The sequence below is a fragment of the Dama dama genome, chromosome 9 (assembly GCF_033118175.1).
Source record: "Dama dama isolate Ldn47 chromosome 9, ASM3311817v1, whole genome shotgun sequence".
Lineage (NCBI taxonomy): Eukaryota > Metazoa > Chordata > Mammalia > Artiodactyla > Cervidae > Dama > Dama dama.
The window spans coordinates 72,603,862-72,628,946 of record NC_083689.1 but is presented as its reverse complement, the minus strand read 5'-3'; the positions used below and the strand labels follow the sequence as shown (position 1 = coordinate 72,628,946).

General features: G+C 44.7%; 1 protein-coding gene and 1 long non-coding RNA gene across 6 annotated transcripts in view; one reads left to right on the top strand and one right to left on the bottom strand.

Annotated features, from left to right (window-relative positions):
• Positions 1-2,166: 2,166 nt before the first annotated feature.
• Positions 2,167-13,774, bottom strand: LOC133062619 (uncharacterized). Its single transcript, XR_009694216.1, has 3 exons — positions 13,437-13,774; positions 4,666-4,789; positions 2,167-2,320 (listed from the first exon to the last, which is right to left on the bottom strand). It is a non-coding gene; the product is annotated as an uncharacterized LOC133062619 (long non-coding RNA).
• Positions 9,044-25,085, top strand: part of EBF1 (EBF transcription factor 1) — a 410,418-nt gene continuing 394,376 nt past the window's right edge. For 3 of the 5 annotated variants that reach the window (XM_061151850.1, XM_061151849.1, XM_061151847.1), the window contains exons 1-4: positions 14,494-14,941; positions 17,015-17,171; positions 17,720-17,783; positions 18,408-18,463. In XM_061151850.1, the coding sequence (XP_061007833.1) occupies positions 14,808-14,941; positions 17,015-17,171; positions 17,720-17,783; positions 18,408-18,463 (411 nt within the window). In that variant the 5' untranslated portion in view covers positions 14,494-14,807. Of the gene's footprint in view, positions 9,292-14,493; positions 14,942-17,014; positions 17,172-17,719; positions 17,784-18,407; positions 18,464-25,085 lie in introns of those variants that run through there. The other 2 variants (XM_061151851.1, XM_061151848.1) reach the window with 2 other exon arrangements.

Genomic DNA, 25,085 nt, shown 5'->3' with positions numbered 1-25,085 from the left:
TGAGACTCGCATAGCTATGGGTTTCTGGTGTGGCCAGCATAGGATTTTGAAAAAGTTTTTTTAAACTCTTGAGGTCTCAGGCTCCCCGACTATAATTAGGGGTAAAAGTACAAAACTGCAGTGATGGTATAGGCATGGTGATAGGCTATCAATGTGCTATTACATTGTAGCTGAGCTACCACTGAAAGCTGACTTTGCAGTGTGTTCCAGGGGCTTATTTATTATAAGAGGGAGCAAATTGTTCACATAAAATGAACCAATCAAGCAAGTTCTGTTCACTTCTTGCAAGCAAACTGTCTCCCAAATGTTGTCTGTGGTTACCTGGGATGGGGTACAGACAACCCAGATATGTGTCTAGGAATAGGGTGATGGGATGGAGAGAGGGGACAGAGATGGGTTAGAAAATCACAGCTGTTGCACTCATTAATCCCCATGCACATGATTTTCTATTTAATGGTGTCTTATTTGTTTCACTAACATGTGGAAGTCTTTGTGACAGATGAATAACCCACAGTCGCAGTTTTCAAAGAAATGTAGGGCAGAAGAGGAATTTATGTGATTGGGTATGATATCTGTTGGTTTAAAACACCAGGAGCAGGACTTCCCCAACAGTCGAGTGGTTAAGACTCCACCTTCTGCTGCAGGGGGCACGAGTTCAACCCCTGGTCGGGGAACTAAGGAACCGCATGCCATGAGATGTGGCCAAAAATTAAAAAAACCAAAACCTAAGGAGCTTCCAGGGTGAATCAGAAACTGGCCGCTGTACACGGAGGGCAAGGAGAGACTGAATAAAGAGGCAGACCACTCCAGACTGGCAGGTGGCAGGTTTGATAAGCAGGAGAACTTAATGTGAGTCTTGTCTAGGGTGGCTACAAGATGAGCAGATCTCTGCACCCGCCTGTCGAAATCTTAAAAGTTTGAGTGGAAACCTTAATGGGATTCAGTCACCTATCCCATCCATGTGGTCTCAACAACACACTGCTGACTCAAGGCCATGTCCTTGAAGACAGTTCCCACTGTGGGAATGGAGGGCAAATGTTTCAAGGACCAGTAAGTGGGTGAGGAGCCTCTGATTGCCCTGGTTCAGCTCGAGGGTCAGCAGGTGGTCACATCCTCTGCATGACCTCCTCTAAAAATGTCAGAGTAGGCTAACACCGACACAACCCTAAAATCCCTTATGAGTTGACATAAGAGAAGGTTATTCTTGCTTGTACTAAAGTGTATTTCCTCAGGCAGTTTTAGGAACCCAGATTCCTTTCATCCTAGAGCAGGGGTCAGCAAACTTGGCTCATGGGTCAAATACTGTTTCTGTCATATTTTTTTGTAAATAAAGTTTTATTGGAACACAGTCACATCCAGTCATATGTATTTGAGCTTTTTAGCTGTTCTCATGCTACAACGACAGTGAGTACCTGTGACAGAGGGAGCAGAGCCCATGAACCTGAAAATATGAACTCTCAACAGGTCGCAGAAAAAGTTTGTTAAGCCTTGCCTTAGAGCTTGGGAATCTTGTCTCAGATTCTCTGATGCAGCTTACAGAAGAGGGAAGAGGAGTGGAAGGTTCTGTGGGAGGTTTTTATAAGCTGTATCTGGAAATGGCTTCCATCAATCCACCTGCATTTCACTGGCCAGCACTCAGTCAGAGACAGTCCCTAGCTGCTTGGGCAGGAGAGACACGCAGCCTTAGAAATGGCCCAGGGAGAAACCTATAGCAGTTCTACACAGACTCGTGCTGTGCGAGACTCTCCCATGTACTCTATTTTCTTTGTTCCTCAAAACAGTTGTTTAATAAGTACAGTATTCCTTTGTGGATGAGGTACCTGAGGTTCAGAGAGGTTAAGCAACTTGCTTCAAGGTCATCCAGTATCAAGATAGTGGGAGTGGGGATTTGAGAGTCAGGATATCTTGCTCTGAAACTTGCACTGTTCTCTCTGAAAAAAGCGTTTTAAAAATCATGGTAAAATATACATAGCATGTACCGCTTCAGCTATTTTTCAGCGTACTGTTCAGTGGTATATAAGATATTTTGGAGAATGAAGAGTTCCTTAGACTTTGATAGGAATTTAAAAGCTCAGGGCTTTCATGTCAATGGTAACATTAAAAAGTCAAGCACAGTCAGGCTTATCTGGGTCATTTCTATAAAACTGAGTACTGACATAAAATTTCCAGTCTCACATTTTAGTTTATGTTTATTGGGTGCCAACAGTGATGCTTTATTGTCATAAGCTGGTAAGAAAGGGACAGAAGTGGATTTGATACTGAAATAACTCCTTTAAGCTTTTCCTATACCACATGAATTAAGGAATGCTTGGTGGTGGTTCTGAAAAAGAGAAAAATGGTAGAAGAATTGAGGCATTACACAAGACATAATTATACAGACATACCAGCCTAAAAGAACCTACTTTATTGAACTCAGAAGCATCTTGACATTTGTGTGGGAATTTAATTCCCACAAAACAGTGTTTCCAGACTTTTTTTTTTATTATTTCTTTATAAATCTTTGCTTTTGGGATGCTTTTCTTTTTCATTCTTTTTGTAATTTGGTTTCCTAGTTGTTTGTGCCATGTGCATAAAGAATTTATCCCTAGTTTAATGCTTGTACATATTTAAGATAGTAAAATTAACTTAAATAAAAACATGAGGGATCCAGGAGTCTATTTTCTTTTTAAAGATATGTGTACAGTCATCCCTCAGTATCCAAGGGGGATTGGTTCCATGACCCACAGATAACAAAATCCAAGGATGCTCGAGTCCCTTGTAAAAGGTGGGATAGTCCATTCAGCCATCCTATCCACAGGTTCCACATTAAGGAAATTCAATCAACCTTGGATCCAGAATGTGGGGATACAGAGGGATAACTGTATGTGACTCGAGTTTACAAGAGGCCACCCCACAGAGAGTTATTTGTTTTTGTTTTTTGCAAAAGGCTTATATTTGAATTAGAAAACTGAACCAGTCAGGACAGACTAAGCTAAGCTGCAATAACCAACAAACCCCAAATCTCCAGTGGCTTAAACCACATACTTACATTAAATCTGTTGGGTTTTGGCAAAGACCTCTGCTTACTGTGTTCATGACTGCAGGATACCAACTGATGGATCTATCCTTGGTAATACCTCTGGTTGAGGGGAGCAACTACTGAGGGTCCTGTCACTTCTAAGTAAATGCTCTGGCTCAAGTAGGTCAGATGACCACACTTTACAAGGAGAGGACTGTAATTTTGGGGGGTGCCCAGAGGAAAGAGAAGCCAGGAATTAGCTGACAGCAATAATGTGTGTAACAGAAAGCATCCTCCATCTTTCTGTAAAGGAGTGCCCTGTGGCCTGGTTTCAACACTTTCTGTTCCCTGGTAGAGTTGTAGACAGTTTTCTTAATTTCATGGGCAGCTGTGGCTCTTGGGTTACAGCCAAAGTTGACTTCTTACTAGCCTCGGGGCAAGGGCAGATCTCAACCTCAGCTCCTCCCTTGTGAAATGGGAGAGAAATGTCACTTGCATAGTTTGTTGAGAGGAGTCAAGGTAATAACTCATGTGAAGCCCTGTCAATTGTAAGCTATTATCCAAAGGAAGTAATACTATTGCTTCTGGCAATCACTCATGCGGCACTGAGGATGAACAGATAGTAACGATTTCACCCTACAGCACTTGTTACACCGTCAATATTTTCTCACAAAATTTCATGAAAATTAACAGGAAATTTCCTTAGGTGATCTGTGCATAGTTCTCCAATAATAGTTCTGAAAGAATAGTTCTCCAATAATAAAAACCAAAGTTTTCTTCCTGGCTAGAAAATTGCAGAGTATTTTACATAACTCCCAAATCTATATGGTCCAATTTTCTAGCAGATTCCTACATTAAAAAAATGTGAAGTTAAACAGAAGAAGCACTATCTATCTGGTTTAAGAAGCAGTAGCTTTAAGTTGGGGATCAGTATGAGAAAAATCACAAATGTCTCACAAAACAGCGCTGAAGATAGAAACACAGGAAGATTCTTGTACTACTGTAGCATCAATTCTTGAAATTCAAATCAGTCAAGTATCTCGGAGTTCTAGTTTAATAGAACTGGATGGCATCCTAAAGATGGTCTTGTTTTCCAGATGAAGAAAGTAAGATCTGGAAATTTTAATTGATTTGCTCTAGATCATGTTCCTTAAACACAAGATGATAAGTCAAGTATTTTTGCCATTTCCTCAACCTGAAATTATAGAGATGAACACAATGGAGGAAGAAATGTTTCTGTGTTCCTCATATAACTGCTAATAAAAACTCTTCTCATCAAAACCTATAAAATTCCCTTCATTGTACATCTGCAATTAAATATTTCATTATAGAAGAAAAATCTACTGAAAATCCTTATAAAGGTCCAACAATGATTTTGAGAGTCCTTTTCTGCATATCTAAAATTCAGTTGTTTCCCTCATTTCTGAGTTTCCCAAATGATGTTTTGATCCACAGGAAATGTATAAATTGAGTAAGAAAATAAGATTCTGATTTCTGGTTGAATAATTTCATTACCTGGTTATTCTATTAGATGTGAAAGTCTACTTTTCATCCTAGGAGAAGAATTTTCATATTGTCCACAAAAAGAAAAACATAAGGTTACCTTCCTAGGCATACTAGTTAGGAGAGGCTCAATTATGCAGCAGTAAAAAATCCCTGGGACTTACAGTGACAAAAGATTATTTCCTATTCATGTTAGAGGTCCACTGTGGATTGGAGGGCTCTTCACTCCACATTATCTTTGCAAAGAGTGGCAGGCGGAGCGAAACTCCATCTGGGGGTGGCCAGCAGCTGTGACAAGGGAAAGAGGGTTTGGTGAATTGCACACTGGGGCTTAAAGCTTCTGCCTATAAATAACACATACTACTTCTGCTAATTCCTCATTTGTCAAAGCAAATTACAAGGTCCCATCTAAATGCAGAAGGATCAGAATACTTTAATCTTACCATGCACCTGGAAGAAGAAAAAATCATAATTTTGGTGAGCATCTGTAATGACTAACATAATAGGAATAAAAGAAGAAAATGAAACAGGTCCCCTACCCAGCCCAGCTATCAAAAAGCCAGTGTCTTACATCATCAATTGGAGTAATAAATATCTCTCAGCTGCACAAGAAAAACTCTTAACACATTAATTTGTGGCAGGTAAAATTTCCTGAATCCATCTTCATTACTCTTGCATAGAATGGGAAACAGGTACAAATTGAACTAAACTAAATGTGGGGCTGGGATGAAGTTTCTAGAAATGCCTGCTAAATGGGGAGACACATCCATGCCTTGTGTGGATTTTATTAGACTCATTTCTTTAAGGAGAAATTGCTTCTTTATGATATGATTATACCAGTCAGTAGAGTCTTTCTAAAATATTATGACAGTAGGAAAGTTAGAGCCTGGTCAGACAGTAAAGTTCATATTCACTTAAATTGCTAATAAGAGTAATTGTTTAACAGGTCCCTCTACAAAGAGATTTTGAACCTTTAAAACAGCCTTTCTGGGAAATGTTGGAAGGTCTGGAATATGTTTAAAGGCTCTCATTTGTTTGTTTTATTTGGGTACAACTATATGCTTACATATTTTTAAACTTTTAGTGTATTACTAGCAACAAAGTGTTTCAAGTGGGGGAAAAAAAAAAACTAGCTGAGAATGTCCCCTAAATTAAAAAATAAGAGTTTTGTACTTCCCAGAATAATAAGCACTTTTATAGTCTTTCTTTAAATCCTTCTTGGTAAAAATCTACAAAGCAAAAGGAAAGGGTAAGAGTCAAAGGCTGCTGATTTACTGTTTAATTATATCTTTCCCCCCTGCCCCTTAAATTTTCTAATAGAGCACGGTTAACATTAACACCCCAACCACAATAAACCAAACATATTTTATTACATATTTTATGTTCAAGATGGAAATGAAGATATAATAGTGAGATAATTTTATACAGAGGTACCATGAATTCTCTGTGACTAGGGGCAAATCAGTTTTGTGTTTCATGCTTTAGTTTTCTAAACTATCATTACTAATTATATTAATAGCAATTTTTTATTGGGTAATGACTACAGTACAAGGGAGTGTATCAAATACTTTACATTTTCCCCTCACTTATTCCTCACAGCAAACCTGCTTTTACAAATGAGGAAATTGAAGATGAAATGACTTGACCAAGGTCGCCTAAATAGTTAGGAGTGGGAATCCTCTTTGGGGATAAATCATTGTGGTAATATTTCAACCAAAGTGTTTGATAATTGCAGTGTTTTTCTAATCCAACTCTCTGGGAAAGGAAAGAATTTAAATTGGCAGTGATTCGTTTATTCATAAATATATGAATGCCCACTCTGTGCCTAGCCCTGTCTTAAAGCCTGTGGATATAGAACTGAATAAATATGCAAGGCACAGAGGTTAAGAAAAGTGAGTTCTGGCCTTAGACCAAAAAACTTGGGTTAGGCTCTGCAATGCGACCGTGGACGGGAACTCTAGCTTCATCTGCAAACTGGGAAATTATATTGATGCTTATTTCATGGTTTTCATGGGTAAATTAAATGAGATAATGAAAGTCAAGTGTTTAGAACAGTACACTGCATAAGATGCTCCATGGTATGTGCTCAGTTCAGTTCAGTTGCTCAGTCGTGTCCGACTCTTTGCGACCCCATGAACCGCAGCACGCCAGGCCTCCCTATCCATCATCAACACCCGGAGTCCACCCAAACCCATATCCATTGAGTCGATAATGCCATCCAACCATCTCATCCTCTGTCGTCCCCTTCTCCTCCTGCCCTGGGTCTTTCCCAGCATCAGGGTCTTTTCCAATGAGTCAACTCTTCACATCAGGTGGCCAAAGTAATGGAGTTTGAGCTTCAACATCAGTCCTTCCAATGAACACCCAGGACTGATCTCCTTTAGGATGGACTGGTTGGATCTCCTTGCAGTCCAAGAGACTCTCAAGAGTGTTCTCCAACACCACAGTTCAAAAGCATCCATTCTTCAGGGCTCAGCTTTCTTTATAGTCCAACTCTCACATCCATACATGACCACTGGAAAAACCGTAGCCTTGACTAGACGGACCTCTGTTTGCAAAGTAATGTCTCTGCTCAGCATGTACTAATTTTTATTGTTATTTTTGTTATCGTCGTTGCTATAAGCAACAATAAACATTGTTGGGGAGCTCCCTGATTAGGAAGGAGGGGGAGATATTTAAACGCTGTTTCCTGTCCAATGTGGTATGAGCATTAGGCGAGTCAGGGAACGATGTGAGTGACTGCCTATAGAATAGGTTTGGAAAGCTTTCTGGAAGAGGTTAATTTGAGCCGGTGATTGAAAGGGGAGAGGAGCTTCTCCAAGTGGAGAAGGGTGTAGGCATTCTGCTCCTGTATAAAGATGCTGCGGCAAAGGTGTGTTTGGGAAACCTCTAGGCTCTGGCTAAGTGTAACGTTCTAGTGAGGGAAAGAAGAATGAAAAGCAAATGGAAAACCAGTAGTGGTAACTTGGGAGGTCTGGACCAGAAAAGGTTCTGCCTTGGGTGGCAGTGGTGGGAAGGATGCTGGGGTGATCACGAGGTGGCGCTGTGGCTCCACGTAAAAGGAAGATTCAGGCGCGGCTTGTCACCGCGCACCCATGGCAGCCTCGGAGAGGCGGGGCAGGGCTCTCTATGGATCTGGCGCCGTCTACATACAGCCACCAGATAATGATGTTGATGACGATAATAAATACTTAACGCAGATAGCCTGAAGCAGTCTCCTTTAGGACACACGGCGTCAATAATCAGAAACTGTCCGCAGAGGGTCAGTTAAGAATGAAGAACTATCCAGCAGGGATCACTGGGCAATCCGGGTAAATCGTGGGCCCCGGCTGGAACCTGCCCCACCCTCTCTGCAGGCTAACCTGTAGCTTTTGGGCGGGTCCTGCACCCCGTGGGCAGCTTCCTGCTATCTGCAGGCTAAAGGAGCAACAGTTTTCCTTGTCGTCGGATGCTGCCTGCACCTTTCGTTTGATTGGACCTGAGATTTTTTGTGACTACTTTGCTGGGTTTCACATGTACACGTGGCACACGAATAACATATGAACCCAGGCTCAGACACATGTACGATGCTTTTGCGCAAACACACACGTTTCTTCACATGCACACTCACAATCGAGACACATCTACACGTGACACACGCACACACTATAGACATGCCCTTGTGTACTCACGGTTGTGTGCAACAATCCTCAAGCACATGGACACGCATGTACCCAAGTGCACGATGTCACTCACTGCCACACACTCCTAACTGCACAGGCCCACAATATGCAACCACTCTTTGTTTGTACAAACACATTTGCACACTCACAATAACACACATCCAACAAAGACCTCCAAGCGCGGAACGGTGCATAAAAAACATCTAGTGAATTGCCCCTTAAGGAAAACACCGGAAAACTTTTTGTGACTCGGCAATCTCAAGCTAGTCTGCTAAAAACTCCTCTTCCCTTCTCCTACTTTCCTCTAAGCAAACAGGCCTCTTACTCCTTCCCTTCCACTCCAAATCCTCGGAAGACTCAGTTTCTTTCTTTTTGGATTTGCACTGCTGAAGGGATGCTAATTTGTAAACAGCCCGGCAGGCAGCCTCATTCTGCCACCCTGGAATCTCCTTCCGAGCGGGGAGCAAGGGCCATTCATACTCCAGAATCAACCAGCCTTATCAGACTCCAATCCTGCGGGCTGGAGGGCTGTGCGGAAGGGTCAGGGGAGGGGTACGGTCGCGCCCTGGGACAGCCTTGGACTGGGACCTTTCTGGCAGTGCCGCCAACTGTATTCTCTCTGCACAGAATAACGAGCTTTTAGCTGCGGTCATTCCAAGGCTATATGACCTTCCTCCATTAAAGCACATCCGCAGATGTCCAGATTTCTGCCCTCTGAAGGGAGTCCCAGGCATCCCCACACAATCTTGCATTTAGTTTATTTCAATTAGGCGACTTTGCATGTGCCTGGAGCTCTAAAAGTTCAGCTAAAGCTGGGGAGAAGCGGATGACTGGAGATCTCATAGCAAACGTGGCACAGTCAGGGCTGGAGCCGGCAGGACCCTAGCGCGCCCTGTCACTGGCCACCCAGAGATGCTCGGACCGCGACCGCGGGAATGTGCGTACAGTTTTAGCGCTTTTCAGAACCCTTTATCCTCCTCTCTACTCTCTGCTACCTGCCCTTAGGGTACATCTTGCGCCCACGCTCCTTGGTCGTCTGGGATACCTACAGGCTTGAGAGCTAAAGGGATCTTTGAACGATAGAGGGCAAGAACCAAGGCAAACGCTGGAGATGAACGAGGACGCTGGGTGAGTGGTTCGGATCCAATTTTCAGGGTACTGGCTCTGGAGAAATTTCCGCTCAGCGGCTTTATCGGCAGTGCAGCCCTGGACAAGTTGTTTCATTTAAATCACAGAGCATCAGTTTTCTCACCTGTAAAATAGAGGTGATTTTACCCGCCTTCTTTGTTGGTTGTGGGAATTCAGTGAGTTTGTACCTATCACACCTTCAACAAATGAGATATCTTCTTACCTGGGGGCGCTCCAGGGGACCCAGGAGAGTCAGCAGGCTCGCCTGGGAAAGGTTTATTGGGACCCCTTGCCTCAAGCCCCCTCCTAGGACGACCAAGCCTCCCAAGCCAGAGCCTCAACGGTGTTATTTGCCTGATTTCTACCTCCTAGCTCTCAGTGGGTGACTTTGTCCCTCTGTAGGCCTCAGTTTCCCTGTCTGTACTGTGGGGCGAAGCATGCTCCCAGGGTCTGGAAGTGTCAGCCGGAATGGGTGAACAAACCGGGCTTTCTCTGCAGCCCTAGGGGTAGGAATCAGTGTTCACGGTCCGGGGAAATGGTCCCTTCTCTTTGCCGCTTGCCAGAGCACTGAGAGCAAGGAGGAAGGACAGACGGATTTCCAGTGAAACCACTGCCTTCTACTCCAGTGCACTCCCGAGGGCAGCAGGCAGTGGTCTTTAGGAGGGCAGAGTCAGGCTTTTGCCGAAGGCAACAGCGATCGATCCTGCAGGCTTCTGGGTGCAGCTCTGGGGCCGCAGCGGAGTCGCGCACCGCTCAGGTCCTCACTTTCCCAGGGTCCCGGACTCCTACTTACTCCCAGCCCTCTCCTCTTTCGGCGGAGCCTTGGCCTCTGCACGCCCCTGCCAAAGACTCCAGGCTGAGGGTGGACCGCCTTTGGGGCCGGCTGCATGCCGCAGTACTTGCTACCTTTGACCTTCATCGCCCCATCTTTCCCAGCATTTAAAGAGGCATCTCTCCCCCACCACAGCCCCCGTTCACTCTGAGTGGGATCAGGCTAGCAGCAAAAGGCAGGGGGCATTACCCTGATAGGCAGCCCTTCCGGGTGTGCACCTTCTTAAGGGACTGAAATGAGGGAATTTTCAAATGACAGGTCCCAAGTCTGGCCTCCTGGGGGCGGACGAGCAGAGAAATTTCCCTCTTTCCCAGTGATGTCCCCCAAGTCCTAGTTTAGCTGTGTTTATTTTATCTCTGCCCTTTTGGGGAGCGGGTGTGTTTCTATTTGCACTCCCCCAGAAGTTACTGCAGCATTGATGCTCTTTTGGAAATGGAATTGATCTCTCTGTGCTGGAAGTGTCTGGGGAAGCCACGAGCAAGAAGGCATCCGACTTTGGGGTGGGGAGGGGAGCTTGCTCACTGGGTCTGAGTTGCCCCCCGCCCAGGGAGAGCCTGGGTACTGAGCAGCCTTGTTCACTGTTTGGAGCAACTGAGAGGGAGGATGTAGACCTCTGCCACCCAACCATCCCTTGGAAGAAACTCTGAGGGACTCATCACAGAGGAAATATCAAACCTTGCCAACTGCTTCTTCCACATAAAAAGTCAGTCTGCTGTATATCTTCCTCATGTACATTTTCTTCACTCCTCACTTTCTTTGTCCCTAATTCTGTTGGTCTGGACATGGCCTGGAAAACTGCATTTCTAACAAAATTTCTCCTTCCCCCTTCTGATTAAGCTGATAAGCTGGGTTTGGGGATTGGCCTTTTAAATTACCCTAAAGTCATACAACAAATATACTATAAAGCCTGGCAATGCCATACACACAAATTTGTCTCTTCTCTCCACTGGAGATGTGACTACAATGTAAAAAGGATGAAGATGGCCTCAGTACATATAGTTACCCCTATACACACACGTTTTGCTTTTTGGAGGTGGTGCAAACCTTATGTGAGGGAGACTGAAAAGCGTTTAAGACATTTTTCAAAGTTTAAACTTGCCAGCGGCTAGTTCAGTATTCACCAGAGGAAATCTACAAAAAGCTACCAGTCTGCTGGCCTGGGTGTCATTCCCAGTTTTCTATCACCCTGTTTGTCTCTTTTCCACCTTCTCTTTAGCTTCCTTCCTACTTAAACATTTATTACTGAGTGAGAAAGTGCAAGCACACTCAGAAGGAAAGCTCCAGATACACTCTGCTTGATTCAAATAAAACACACTCACCATCCCAGGTGAAATGTCTGCTACCTCTGTACAAATGGACTTGGTCATATCAACTTTCCTGTCTCCTTTTATTAGTAGTATTTTCCTCCCAAGGCCTGGTAGATGTGGAGGTTGTCTTCCTCTTATGTAGATCCTGGAGATTCTTGGCTCTCAGGCAGGAACTGGGCTGCCTGAATTTCTCTGGGCCAGTTTCTCTTTTGGATGAGATAGCTTCAGGCCCCTTCACAAACACATCATTTGTAGAGTGTGTCTAGATTTGCTTGACCCCTCCTAGAAATCCATCTGTTGTGTTACTCTCACTGATCCCGGTCCTCAGAGTGGCTGTGTCTCTACTTTGTCTGTCACCTTTGGCAGTGATCTGATCCCTTGTTATGTGTTCCTCATTACTGGGGTTTGTACCTCACCAGACTCCACTTGGAGTCCTGAACACTGTTTACTGGAGTGTAAAATAGAGATTCAGGAAGTTAAAGAGGGGGAGGTCTCTGTCTTTTGCCAGTGCTATCTGGGACTCTTGGATAGGAGGGTGGCCTCTGCATCCTGGTCCCCCTTCTTTAAAGGATCCCTTCAGAGAAGGCAGGGGAGGAAAGAAGGCAGAGGGGGCAGAGAAGTCCAGGAAGGGGAAGGGGGTTGGCTCTGGATACCCTTTGGGCCTAAACTTGGAGTTTTGAGAAGTTTTTAGCAGTCCAAGTTTCAGTTGTGCAGTTAAATACTGTAGAGATGGATGTCCAGCCTTCCATTTTGCCTCTTCACAGATCTATAATCCTTCCAGTGTTTCTAACAACATACCCCTCATGAACATCTACTGTATGACAGGAACTCTGGTAGAAGGTGTGGGGATCCTGCTGGGTCAAACGGATCTCTTCAAGAGCATCTTAGAGGAAGTGGCATTAGTTATGGTACCAGGGAGGAAGCTCAGCACATTAAATGGTCCAAATTAAGTGGTATGAGACTGGGCAGGCTTTGTGCACAAGAGATAAAGCAGTGTTGAAGACAGTGGCCATGTATCCTCAGGCCTGAAATAGTCTTTCAACTAGTTTGGAAGTGGCTCTTGCTTTTCTGCTCTGTGAAGAGCACAAAGCTTGACTTCTGCCTGTCTCCATTCCATTCAACATGGGCATGTGTACTTTTCCATCACTGACCCGATGAGCTTCCTAAATCAAAGGGCCAAGAAAGGCAAGCAGAAAGGGGACCTGGATTTCTGGCAGAGAATTTCCCCAAAGGAGCCTTTAGCAGATTTGGCTTCAGTCAGGGAGTTCCTTTGAGAGCAATGAAACAGAAGTTCACCATGTGCTTATTAGAGGTTACAACCTGCTAAAAAAATGATGGGGCATGTTACCCAGAAACATCTAGCTATTTCCTTTGCCAGCCACAACCATATATGTTGAAAGATCTGAGGTAGGGGAGCATTTCTTCTTCCCTTCCTTCTTCCCTCTTTCCCTCCCTTCATTCCCTCCTTCCCCAGATCTTTCTTTCTGGACAGGTCGCAGAGTGAGAAGTTGGGGGAGGGTTTGTTCAAGCCCCCAATTTTAACAGAAAGAACAAGGAAAAGAGAAACCCTACACCAAGTAACTCATCAGAGACGTTGTTTTTGTTTCGGTAGTTACACTAAGGAAAAACTCTATTTGGGGGGCGGAGATGAGAGGGTGGGGATTGAATGCCAGCAAAATTTAAAACGCAGCCTGGCACATCTACAGTGAGAGCATTCGTTCCACCGTTTACCTATCCTGCAGAATACTCCAAAGAAGTGAGCGTGTGAGGCCAGTGCCTAACGCCGGCCGTCTCCAGGCAAGCGGTCCAGCGAGAAGTGTAGGGGCAGAGCCCGGTCCACCTCTCCCTGGGGATCCACAACGCTTCCCTTGCCCCGGCCCAGGGTCCACCCCTCCCACCCCTCCCTCCCAACGTGGAGGCAGTGCCCTCCGCGAGCTCCCAGCGCCGACCTCGCGCACCCATTTTTCCAACCCACCACCCCCTCCTCAAAGCGAAGAGGTGGGCACCTGGGATGCGCGTCCTGCTTTCTCTGCCCGAGCTCTCCCGTCTCCTCCACTTTTGCCCCCGACGTCCCAGAACAGCGGAGCAGGACACGACCCTGGGAGGGCGCAGCCTGTGCGCCTCGAACGCGCTCAGAGCGCGGCGAGGATGCTAAGCGGACTGCAATGGCCAGGATGCAGACCCCAGCTCAAATCCCTGAGAAGAATATCCTCCTCCCCTTCCTTCTGTTTCCCTTCTGCCCGGCACTTCCCAGCTCAGCCCCGCTCCTCTCCAGCTCGGACGCGGGTACTCAGCGATCCTTCGCTCGCCACTTTGCAAAGAACTTTGGCCGGCTACCCTGCGCCACCCGGTGAGGGATGTTAATGAGGGAGCGTGGCCCTGCGCTGAGAGCCCGGAGGCTCCGGCGCCGCGATTGGCTACGGCGAGGCGGAAGGATGACGTTATGCAAATGAGGGGCGGGCCCTTGTGGCGCGGGCCCCGCCTCCTCCCTTTGGGGTTAGTGTGCTTGTGTTTAGCTCTGGGGAGAGTCAAACTGGATTCCATAGGGAAAGCCTGCAAATCACTTCTATTTTAGCAAGGAGAAAACAGAATCTCTATCTAGCAGGGTCCACCTCTCTCTCTCTCTCCCTTTCCTCTCCTCTCCTTTCCTCTTTCTGTCTTTCCCTACCCCCTCCCCCTTCCCCCCACCCTACTCTCCCTCTCTGGTGTATCAGTCTACGGCAACCAGCGTCCTCCTCATCTATACACGCTGAAAGGAAAGAAACATCTTTGGTTGGGAGAGAAGGAGGAAAAAAAAAAGAGAGAGAGAGAGAGAGGAAAAACTTGCCTGGTTGTGGAAAATGACACTTGAAGTAGCAAAGCCGGCAGCGCGAGTTGAGTCTATTGTTTCTTAAATTGCCATCAGGGTTTTTTTTTTTTTTTTTTTTCTTCCTGCTTCTTCAAGTGAACGGTACCTCTACAAAAGGAAACTCCAGCCCCTCCTGTCCTTCACCGGCCTGTGATCATTACAAAAAAAAAAAAAAAAAAAAAAGAAAAAAAAAAAAGAAAAAAAAAGCACCCAAACCAAAAATTAACCAACCAAACAACCCCCAACAGCCAAGCACACATCTCTATTTTTTTTTTTTTATTTTGGTCTTTTTGTTGGATTTTCCCTTCCTTTTCTCTCTCTCTCTTTTTTTCCGGGTTATCGCTCAATTTTGAGCGAAGGTTTACATTTTTTAAAAATTTGCTTTCCAGCCCGCCTTGATCTAGCTCGAGTTCATCGACTCAAAAAAAAAAAAAAAAAAAAATCTCTGGCTGGCGTTTTCTTTGCTTTTTTTTTTTTTTTTTCAAATTTTCAAGGGGGAGGAGATTTTCCACAAGAAAAGGTTGTTTTCATGTTTGGGATTCAGGAAAGCATCCAACGGAGTGGAAGCAGCATGAAGGAAGAGCCGCTGGGCAGCGGCATGAACGCGGTGCGGACGTGGATGCAGGGCGCCGGGGTGCTGGACGCCAACACGGCGGCGCAGAGGTGGGTACCGCTGGGGGACCGCGGCCGGGGAGGCAAGCCGCGAGCAGCAGAGCCGGGCGGCGGTAGCGGCAGCTGCCGCCGCGGGGTCGAGCCGCGCTCTTGCGTCTGCGGCTGGGCTCTGCTCGCCTCCGGGGCTCCGCGCTCCCCAGCGGCCAGGTCTTGGTTGCCTGCGGCCGGAGAGCCGGGAGCTGCCTGCGAGGAGCCCACGATTTACCGGCACTTTCCCCTGCCTGGTCTGTGACTGTTTTCATTTTGTTTTAAGCCAGAAGAGGCTCTCACCAGCGTGATGTTGGATATCTGTGTTTTTCTGTGATTGCTGTTTCTTTTCTGGCCGGCTGTCTTTTCTTTCTTTCCTTTCCTTTTATTTTTTTCTGCTTTTCTGTCTTTTATTTGCCTGTTTTCATTTCTTTCCTTCTTCTTTCTTTCCTCTTCTTCGTTCTTCCTTTCCTTCCTCCTCTTTTTCTTTCTTTTTACCCTTTTCTCCCACTTGAAAACTTTCTTTCCTTCTCCTTCCTTTCCTGCCTCCCTCTCTTCCTCCCTTTTTCTTCCTCCTTTCCTTTCTTCCCCCCTTTCTTCTCCTTCCTTCTTTTCCTTGTTTCTTGCTTCTTTCTTCACTTTCTCCCTCTTTCCTCTTTTTCCCTTCTCTTAACTCCTTTTCTCTTTACATTTCCCCCTAGAATCATCTTATTTCTCCTCTCTGATTCTCCTTTCCTCTCTGTAGCTTTCAATTTTTCTTGGTCCACCCGGAGAAGAGCAACTCCTAACTTTAATTCTGACATCTTCTGAAAGTCTTCCCTACAGTCTGTAACTATGGCCCCTTCTAAGCCCCTCTGCCACTCTCAGCTCCTGGAATGCTAGGTTGTATGGCCTGGAGGCACTGCTTAGGAGACTGACCTGGGGGAACTTTCCCGGGCACCCTCTGTACCCTTTCTGGGGACTCCTGGTCCCAACTGAGAAATAGTCCCTCCTTTTTTTCAGGCCACCATTTGGGCTTGGGAGAGTGGGAGATATGGTGGCCCAAGACTCTATCCCGCCCAGAGAGAGCGGAAGGGGAAGAAGGAAGATGACTAATTACATCATCCTCATCTTCTCCGGGCTGGGTACAAGTGTCCACAACACTGTTCCCGTCCCCAGTGATAATAAGGATGGCGGTGGTTGGTAGTGAGAGTGAGTTGGGTAACCGGGCTAGAAGCGAAAGTGTGTGTACGTCTGTGTGTGGCGCGTGCGTGTGTATGTGCGCGCGCGAGCCCTTGTGTCCGGGCAGGTCGAGCTGTCAGTGGCCTCACCGAGCCCCTGGCGCCCGGGCTCCAACCCCCGGGAGGGCGCGCTCAGCCGTCAGCCCTTGTTCATAGGATTTCTGGAAAGCGTGTGAGGATTTCTGCGAAACAGTAAAACTTTGTCAGGACAGGTCTTAAAAAAAAAAAAAAATCAATTCCCTTTCCCACAGCGACCACCCCTGACAGCCCTGAGTCCCACCTGCAGGTCCTTTTCCTCCACATGCTTTCCTTGGTGGGGGGTGGGGGGGCATGCAGCTTCCCTATGCCGGGCATCCGCGGCTGTCCCGGGGGCACAGAAGGTTTCCCGGAGGATGGCTGCTGCAGCGAGGAGCTGAGCATGTTCCCCCCTCTATTCTCACCTGCCCACGGGAGACTCGAGGGGGTGGCGGGAACCAACTCCCCATCCCACCCTCTAAGTTGTCAACGACCGTCTTCATGCCGCGATCCGGGTTCACCCCATCCACCGCTACTTTATCCTGTCTATGCAGCGGAGTCAAGTCGGAATAAATGCCTACAGCGTTTTATCTCGTGCGCAAAACCCAAACAAAACTTTCACACCTCTCCGTCAAATTCGGGGGGCGCGCTGGTTCTCGGCGGGGAGGACGGGACAGTCGCGGGCACTCTGGTCCCATCGCCTGATGGGCCCGAGGCGCCTGAGGGGGCGTGTAGGAAGCCCACTGGGCGTTTTAGGGGCAGACAAGGTGGTGGTTTGAGCGTTCGCTCGTGTGTAAGGGGTGACAAGGGGTCGCGGGTTGTTGTCCCGCTTAGCCGTCTAACTCTGCGTCTTTGGCCGCAGCGGGGTGGGTCTGGCCCGGGCTCACTTTGAGAAGCAGCCGCCTTCCAATCTGCGGAAATCCAACTTCTTCCACTTCGTCCTGGCCCTCTACGACAGACAGGGCCAGCCCGTGGAGATCGAGAGGACAGCCTTTGTGGGGTTCGTGGAGAAGGAAAAAGTAAGTGGGCGCAGCGCCGCTGCCCCTCGCCCCCTGGCCGGGAAGCAGGCCCAGGCGCTTTGGGAGGCGCGCTCCTCCGCGAGTGCAGAGCATCCGTAACACATCCCTGCGCGGGGTCCCCAAGCCACTTCCCGTTCTGGGCGAACCTGGGCTCCCCGCTCATGAGGTTCTGCTCCAGAAAAGTTCGCACCGACTCCCCGGAGCTGGAGAGAGGCGAGCCCGGCTTCGCACTCCAGGGTCAAGGGCTCCGGGGTGAACCCGCCCTCGACCGCGCGACGACGCGCAGCTCCTGCTCTGCTTGTCCGCAGGCCCTAGCCACGGGATCGCCTGTGCGCGCCCCACGAAATTTTCTGGAAAGTTAGAGGGAGCAGTAAGGGTCGGGAGGGCGGCGGAGGGATCATAGTTGGCCGCAATTTCTGCTGCTCCCGGGCCTGTCCGGCTCCCCGGCCGGGGGTCCCTGCTTGGGGAAAGATGCCTCGAAGTCGGTCCACTACCTCACGCCAACCTCTCCTGCATCTCTTATGTCTTTGCGTTCTGCTGCAACCCAGGAAGCCAACAGCGAAAAGACCAATAACGGGATTCACTACCGGCTCCAGCTCCTCTACAGCAACGGTGAGGCTCCTGTCAGGTCCACGCCGGTACCCGGGGCTGCGGGTGAGGGTAGGGGGCGTGGGGGAGCTCCAGCTGGGCGAGAACCCTGAGCAAAGCACAGCTGTTTGGCATTCTGGGGTAAAGTGGCCCGGTTTTGCTTGAAGAGGTCTCACCTGAGGAGGGCTCTGAGTGGCCCGAGGACGGCCGCATCAGCGTACCTGGGCCCAGGTGTGGTGCCTTAACCCGCGCTGGGCGGCTTTGTTTTTCTTCCCCCGCGTTCTAAGGCCGGGCTTCTCGGCTTAGCGTAGACTTCATCCCCAAAGTCCGTCGAGTTCAGGGGGCTCGAGCGGTCAGGGCCTTGGTGGCTGCAGGCGAGCGCGCAGAGGGGCTCCAGCCTTCGGAAGGGATAGTACCCGGGTGGGGGGTCCATTTTATTCCCGGCTGCCAGCGCTTGGCGGCTGCCTTCCAAAAGCGCTCGGGCTAGGCCAGTGGCCCTTATCCGCGCCCTGGGGAAAGGGGGTCCCGGCTGTGCTCCGGGACGGTCGGAGTTCCGTCAGTCTTGGAGCTCCATTGTTTGTTTGTTTTGTTCAGATCCTCTCTCACTAAATTCTCTTTCGTTCCCCTATCCCCCGCCCCCTCCCCCAGGAATAAGGACCGAGCAGGATTTCTACGTTCGCCTCATTGACTCCATGACAAAACAAGTAAGTTTCTTAATTTCGCGCCGCGGGGGTGACTCCACGGCCGCGAAATTTGGGAGAGTCAAGAAGCTGGCGACTGCTTAGCGGGAGGCTGGGAGTCGAACTCTCAATGCCTGGGCAGACCGCTCTCAGCGCAGCCTCCCAAATGCCCACGAGCAAGTTGGCTCGCCGCGTGGGGAAGGTAGCTCGACGGCTCCTTCTTTGCAAGGGAAATTCAGACCTTGTGAATTAAGACAATGGGGGTGCTGAGTGGGGGAGAATACGGGCTGAACTTCCTTTGACCCGGCCAGGGAGCCCCAGGGGGCGCAGAAGGTGCCTAGGGACCCTGGTGCAGATCGGGCTGAACTTGTGAAACTCAAACCATCAGGACCTCCCCTGGGAGGTGGAGGGCAGAGGGAACGGGTGAGGGGCAAAGGCAGCCTCTCCAGGAATGGGGAGATGGACCGAGAGCGTAGATGACCTATTCTACGCATTAAAAAAAGAGAGATGGCGATGGTGGTAGTATTGAAAGAGGGAGCGACAATTGTTAGAGGGTATTTTGCAAAAATCCTCCTGCTCTTGCCTCCAAGTTTGGCAAGAAGCCAGGCAGCATGAGTGAGCTTGTGGTCTTAAAGGTACATAGACGGCGTTTTCTTAAGCTACCCAACACGCGGGTGCCAAGCAGTATATATTAAGGTTGAATTATGGTTTAAAAGATACAATTATGAGCCGAGTCAGAAAAGAGGGCTGACGTTTTTACGAGGGGCAGAAACTTTTTTTTTTTTAATTTTAAGAAAAAGTTTAGCAATTAAATATCTGGTTAGGTAGCTGGAGGATTTAGTAACAAAAAAGGAGACAGTTTTATTGGGTGGGGGAAAGAAATCAGAACAAAGAGAAAGTTACCCATTGTGTACTAACCACCAATTTAGTGAGAGGGTTAAAGCTCATTTGCTTGATTGTGATTTTAAAATATTCCCTTTAAAAAGGGGGACAAAGTTTTCAGAGATACTGGCTTGGAAAGTTTCAATTTAGGATATACATGCATATTTAAACATTGTTTTTAGAGACCCATGGCTTAAATATGTTGTATAAAATGCACCCAGCTGTTGGAAGTTTTAAAATCTACTCAGCAAGGACCAATTAAATAACAGCTAATTGTAATTATTACCTTCATATTTCATTGTGAGCCAAGTAAAAAACATGAGAGGATGAAATGTATTTTTTAAAATGAAGAATACATATCTCTTGAAATCTGTTTCAAATTATTAGCCTAAATATTTGACTTTCTTGAAGATCTGTTTTCTTAGTTGATCGTTCAGAGTAAATGCACATTTATACTTTAATTAATATCATTGTTTTATTATTATTATACTGGCTTTGATCATTATATAGGCTAATTCCCTTTCATTTGGACACACTGTATTTTTTTTAAAATGTTTTTCCTGCCAAATAAAAAGCCACAAAAACTTGATTTCAGGAACTTAAAAAAAATGATATCAAATCAAGAATGTCTTAAGTGGAGTTTTGTGTAAAAAATTGTGTTTGATACCTTGGATATCTTTTTCTTCCATTTCCATCAGAGGAAAGAAAAGATGGGAGGGGAAGAGGGAAAGTATGAATTCTAATACATATTCCAAACTATGTACTTATTAGAGTTTAATTTTTAAAAGATAAAAACATCCCCACAAACCAGTATATAAGACCTGTCTGCTTGTGAAATATTGGCCACTTAAATATTAAATTATAGGCAACTCTATGAAGTGAACAGTTGTAAGGAACATAAAATTAGGACATGCTTGAAGTGATACCTTTTCTCAAAACTTTATTTTAGGCCCTGTAAAAAAAAAAAAGAAAAAGTGCCACAAGAATTGATTTTCCTATTATGAAATGAGCTGACTTTACACACTGTTCTATGGTGGAAAAATAATCTTGAGTTTTATAAAGCAGTACATCTAATATAATTTTACTAACAGGGTCATAGAGCTTAAGAAAAATTACAGTGTAAGGCATTCTTTGACTGTTTGGTTTCATAAATTCTATCAGTTGTGAGGGTGGAGGTGGGACCAGAATAAAATAAAGTGTAGTAGGAGCAGATATAAGAAAGTCATTTGCCATACTGTGACATCTCACTGAAAGTTAAAATTGTAAATGTAGGCAATTACGTATTTTGGTGGGGAGTGACCTGAAAAACAAATTTAGTAATTATCTGAATTTAGTCTAAAAATATCAAGAAAAAAGGTTTTTCCAGGCATACCTGTTTGCTTTCATAATAGTTGTCTAATGCCTTCTCTGTAGCTTTTACTTTGAAAGGCAATCTCTGCCCGTTATCCGGTTGCTTGTTCCTTGATTATGTGCTGTGAGAGTTTGGGAAGTAGGTTAGCTTCTTGTGTACACAGCTAATACAATAGTCTTCAAAAAGCAGATCAGCATGAAGAGCCTAACTCTCCTTAGCTGTGATGTAATTATTTTGTTCTAGCTTTGATAAGTAAAACTGTGGATTCTCATCTAGCTTTGAAATTATTCTATGATCATTAAAATGCCAAGTCTGACTTTTAAATTTCTTGAGTTTTTGATTTTAGTTAAATATGCAGTGACCCCTTCAATCAGAAGCTTGATATAGGTGACTGATTAAATACTTACTTTTTTTCCCCTGTGAAATTCTTACAGATAGACTCACAATTTTGATATTTAGAATTTTGTTGCAGAATGGAATAATTTCAGTGTGTGATGAGTTCTAATAACATCATAAATTTCAGAGGGAATATCTCGGTATAGTTCAAGTGTCTTAGCTGCTAATTTATCATAACATTTTTCATATCAGATGCAGCTTTATGTATGTGATGTCATATCTTTGACTCACAAGTTGGGGTTAAAACTCGAAGGGAATCTTTGGCAAGCAGAATTCAAAACTAGCTGTGCACTTGATATTTTAGTAGAGTGTTCCTGATCTTGGGTGGAGTTAGTAGCACTGAGATCAAACAGAAATGTACTCAATCAACCAAGATGTATTGGTATGACATAGTATTTCACACCTTTTCAAAGTGTCTCATTACACTATTTTGGGTAATGACTTTTAATTTTGGACTCTACCAGGAAAGGGGAAGCTTTATTAGAAGTGAACGTGTAAGGATCTGAGCCTCTCATCCCTGTACTTTTTTTTTATAGAACAAAAAGGATATAATGATATTTTAAATACTTGTCCGCAACTAGAAAATAAGCTTGCTTTTGGGAAGAGTTTTTCAAAACCAAGTTTAGCTGGACTAAAAATAGGTTGTTTTTGTGTCATTGCTGTTTTTGGTATTCCATTAGAGAGCATGCAGAAAGGCCTGTAGGATCCAGAAGTTTATGGCTGTTGCATCTAACAGCAGTATCTACTGTGGAAACGCAAATGAACTCAGTGAGAGAGGTTTGAGGTTTGATATGCCTCTGTTCAGATTTTCCTGTAGTATTTGAAATATTGTTGTGTTCTGTGGTTGCTTCAGTGAGTTATTGTTAAATTATTATTTTTTTTAAAAACCTTTAATTTTTCTTCCCTCCTACCATCTTGCTTTGAAAAAAAGCGACATTTTTATAGTTCAAAGAAAGAGTACTAAATTCCGTTAAGTTATCAAAAACAAACACTCCCTGCCCCCAAACCAAAGCTCTTTTTTTAGAAAGGGAAAACTAATAGTCACATAATCCTGGTGTGTATGGATTTGAAGGTAGGCAGTATGGTGAGGGGACTCCTTAAAAGCCCCAGAGCAGTGAGAAGTCTAAGATATAATAATCAGAACTGCTGTCATAGTTCTCTTTCCAGCTAATCTTTACATATTTATTTTGATGTTCCCGGTACTTTAAGTTATTGATGCAAGTGCATTTTTTCCTATTGATTGTTTCATTATATCCTGCCACAGCCACGTAGAATTGATTAACAGCTCTTTCTGTTTGTGGTCCTTCATTGGTAGATAAACACATTTTTAGTGTATCAATAATTTCCCAAGGAATTCAACAAGGCCAGCAGAGAGATTCTTTCATTTATTTGAGGAAACAAGCAAACAGAAAAGGACAGGGCAAGTTTATAGTTAGGAGCCATATTTCAGCAGCTTTCTCTTTTGGTAACATGTCAAAAATGCAGGTGATTTAAATTTCCTTGCACATAGAGGAATGAAGAAGTTTGGAATTTTTATGCATGATCAGGACCTGTGTTTGGGAAAATGTAAACTCATCACAGTGGAAAATGTGTTGTTTGGAGTCTGGGGGTGAAAACAAAGCTGATGGTTTTGGAGAGATTGCTGGAGCCAGATGGCCTAGTACTTTCCCAGTCTGGCGGTCCAACTGCTCCCTCCTGGATAATATACAGCCATTTGTTCGGGGATATTTACGCTAGAGCTGTTTCCATGTGAATGTTTGAACAGCATTAAAAACGAACGTATTAGTAGCGATGCATTTATTGAACTTGTATGACTGCATGGACAGTCTGTTCTCATGTCTTATATTGCTGAGAGGGATGGAGAAGTATTTGGATGTTGGTGAATTGTTTATATAGTTGTCGCGCAAGGATGATTTGGTCTTAGTTATTAAAATGTGTAAGCATTTGGAAACTAATGGAAGGAATGGTAGCACTTACCTGGAAGCTCTGTTGTGAAAATGAATTCATACATGGAAAGTGCTTAGAACAGTGACCGGCATATATTAAGTGCTTAATAAATTCTCTGCTTTTATTATTTTATTATTACTCTTATTACCCCATTGAGTTAACAAAGCCAGTTGTATCTGCTAATATAGATGTAAATGTAGTTATCATATGAGTGAAATATCTTTTATTACTGCTAGAAAAAGAAATATCGTATGATATTGTTATAATGATTCAGTTTTTATCTTGGTGTTTGAATAATATAAGAGATTTTATTTCTTTGAGGCACAAAAGATGCATTCTGAAGCTAACTGCTTTTGGTACACATTCTCTTTTTATTCAGTGCTGTGATGTAACTGAACAGCTTACTGAATATGATATCATTCCTTTGCAACTTTCCTAATTTACTTCTGCAAACAGGCCTGCTTAGCGGCTGAGCTTAAGTTACATTTTTGTATTAATTTGTTCACCAGTAGCAAAACTGCTAATTGAAGCAAAATAATTTTAAAAATTTATTCCACTATTAATTTTGGATTGCTGTTTGACACAATTGTTTATGAAATGTCAAATTTGTAGTGTTTTCTTTGGCATAGGTTAATTTTTAACTGAGACTCCCTCACCTACTAGAAGTTTCTCGAACCACATTAGCTAATACTTTTTTTTTTTAATCACAAGTACTAGAACTTGGTGGTCGAATGTAATGATTAATGTTACTGTATGTTGATAGTGTAGGTGTTTATATTATTTTTTGATTAGTTTCAGTTCTTGGCATTTTGCTGCCAAAGGCATGTTGACTGTGTTTAGAGGACACTTTACTCCTGGTTGAGCGAGATACTTTGTGTGTTTGTGAATGTATTTTTAAGGTGACAAATTAGGTTTGGCTTTTTATTTTCAGTTTGGAAAAAAAAAAATGAGTGACATATTTTCAAGGTTGTTGTTTTGATTTAAATAGAAAATTAGGAGTTTTTGTTAGTTATAGGTAACTTGTCTGGGCTTTCCTTGTAGCTCAGTCGATAAAGAATCCCCTGCAATGCAGGAATCTGCTTGCAATGCAGAAGATCCCAGTTCGATTCCTGGATCTGGAAGATCCTCTAGAGACGAAAATGACAACCCACTCCAATATTCTTGCCTGGAAAATCCCATGGACAGAGGAGCCTGGCGGGCTACTGTTCATGGGATCGCAAGAGTTGGACATGACTTAGCAACTAAACCACAGAGTCTGTCTTCCTTTCTTCCTTCCTTCTATTCTTTCTTTCCTTTCATTCTCTCTTTCTGTCTTTCTCAGTTGATGATGACAAGTCTCTGATGGTTTGTTTGTAAACCAGAAGACTCCTACTGAAAACACTACTGAAAACATTTTGTTCCTAAAATCCTTTCAGATTTTGATGAATCAAAGTCAAAAGTGTTCTCTTTGCCCATTTTGTTTTGGCATGGGACACAAAGAGTTAAAACTATTAGAAAAGTAAACAAATAAAATCATGCTTAGTTCTCTGTATTTCCTTTGGCATCCCATTGATGTGTGATCCCAGTGTAAGTTCACCATGTATTTTTTGTTTTACTGCGTGGTCTTTATCTGTAGTAGGTTTCAGTTAACTTTTAAGACCCAGTGGTATTTTAGAAATGCAGAGATGAACCGTACTTCACAAGATGCCTTCTAAAACAGTAGCAACCAAGGCAGAGTTTCTCAATTGACTGATTTTATTTCTTTTCAAAGATGGTGTAGGTTAATGTATAATTGGGCATTTGAAACTGCTGGCCTTTCATCCTCTTACAGTAAACCTCTGACAGTGTTGCTGTGTAAGGATGTAAAAGTTTAACAGTTCTTATTTTTCCTTCATTTTTGTTAATTATAAAAAATTATTTCTGAAAAAACCTTCAATATGAAAATCAATGGGGTATTTAAAATAATTGTGATAATTTCATTATGCTCATTAGAAGAGAGCATTAAGAAAAGGGAGGCTAGTATATTCAGAAGAATAAATTTCCAAATTTGTCAAGTTTTGACAACTTTTTTTTTTATCAGTTTCACTAGCT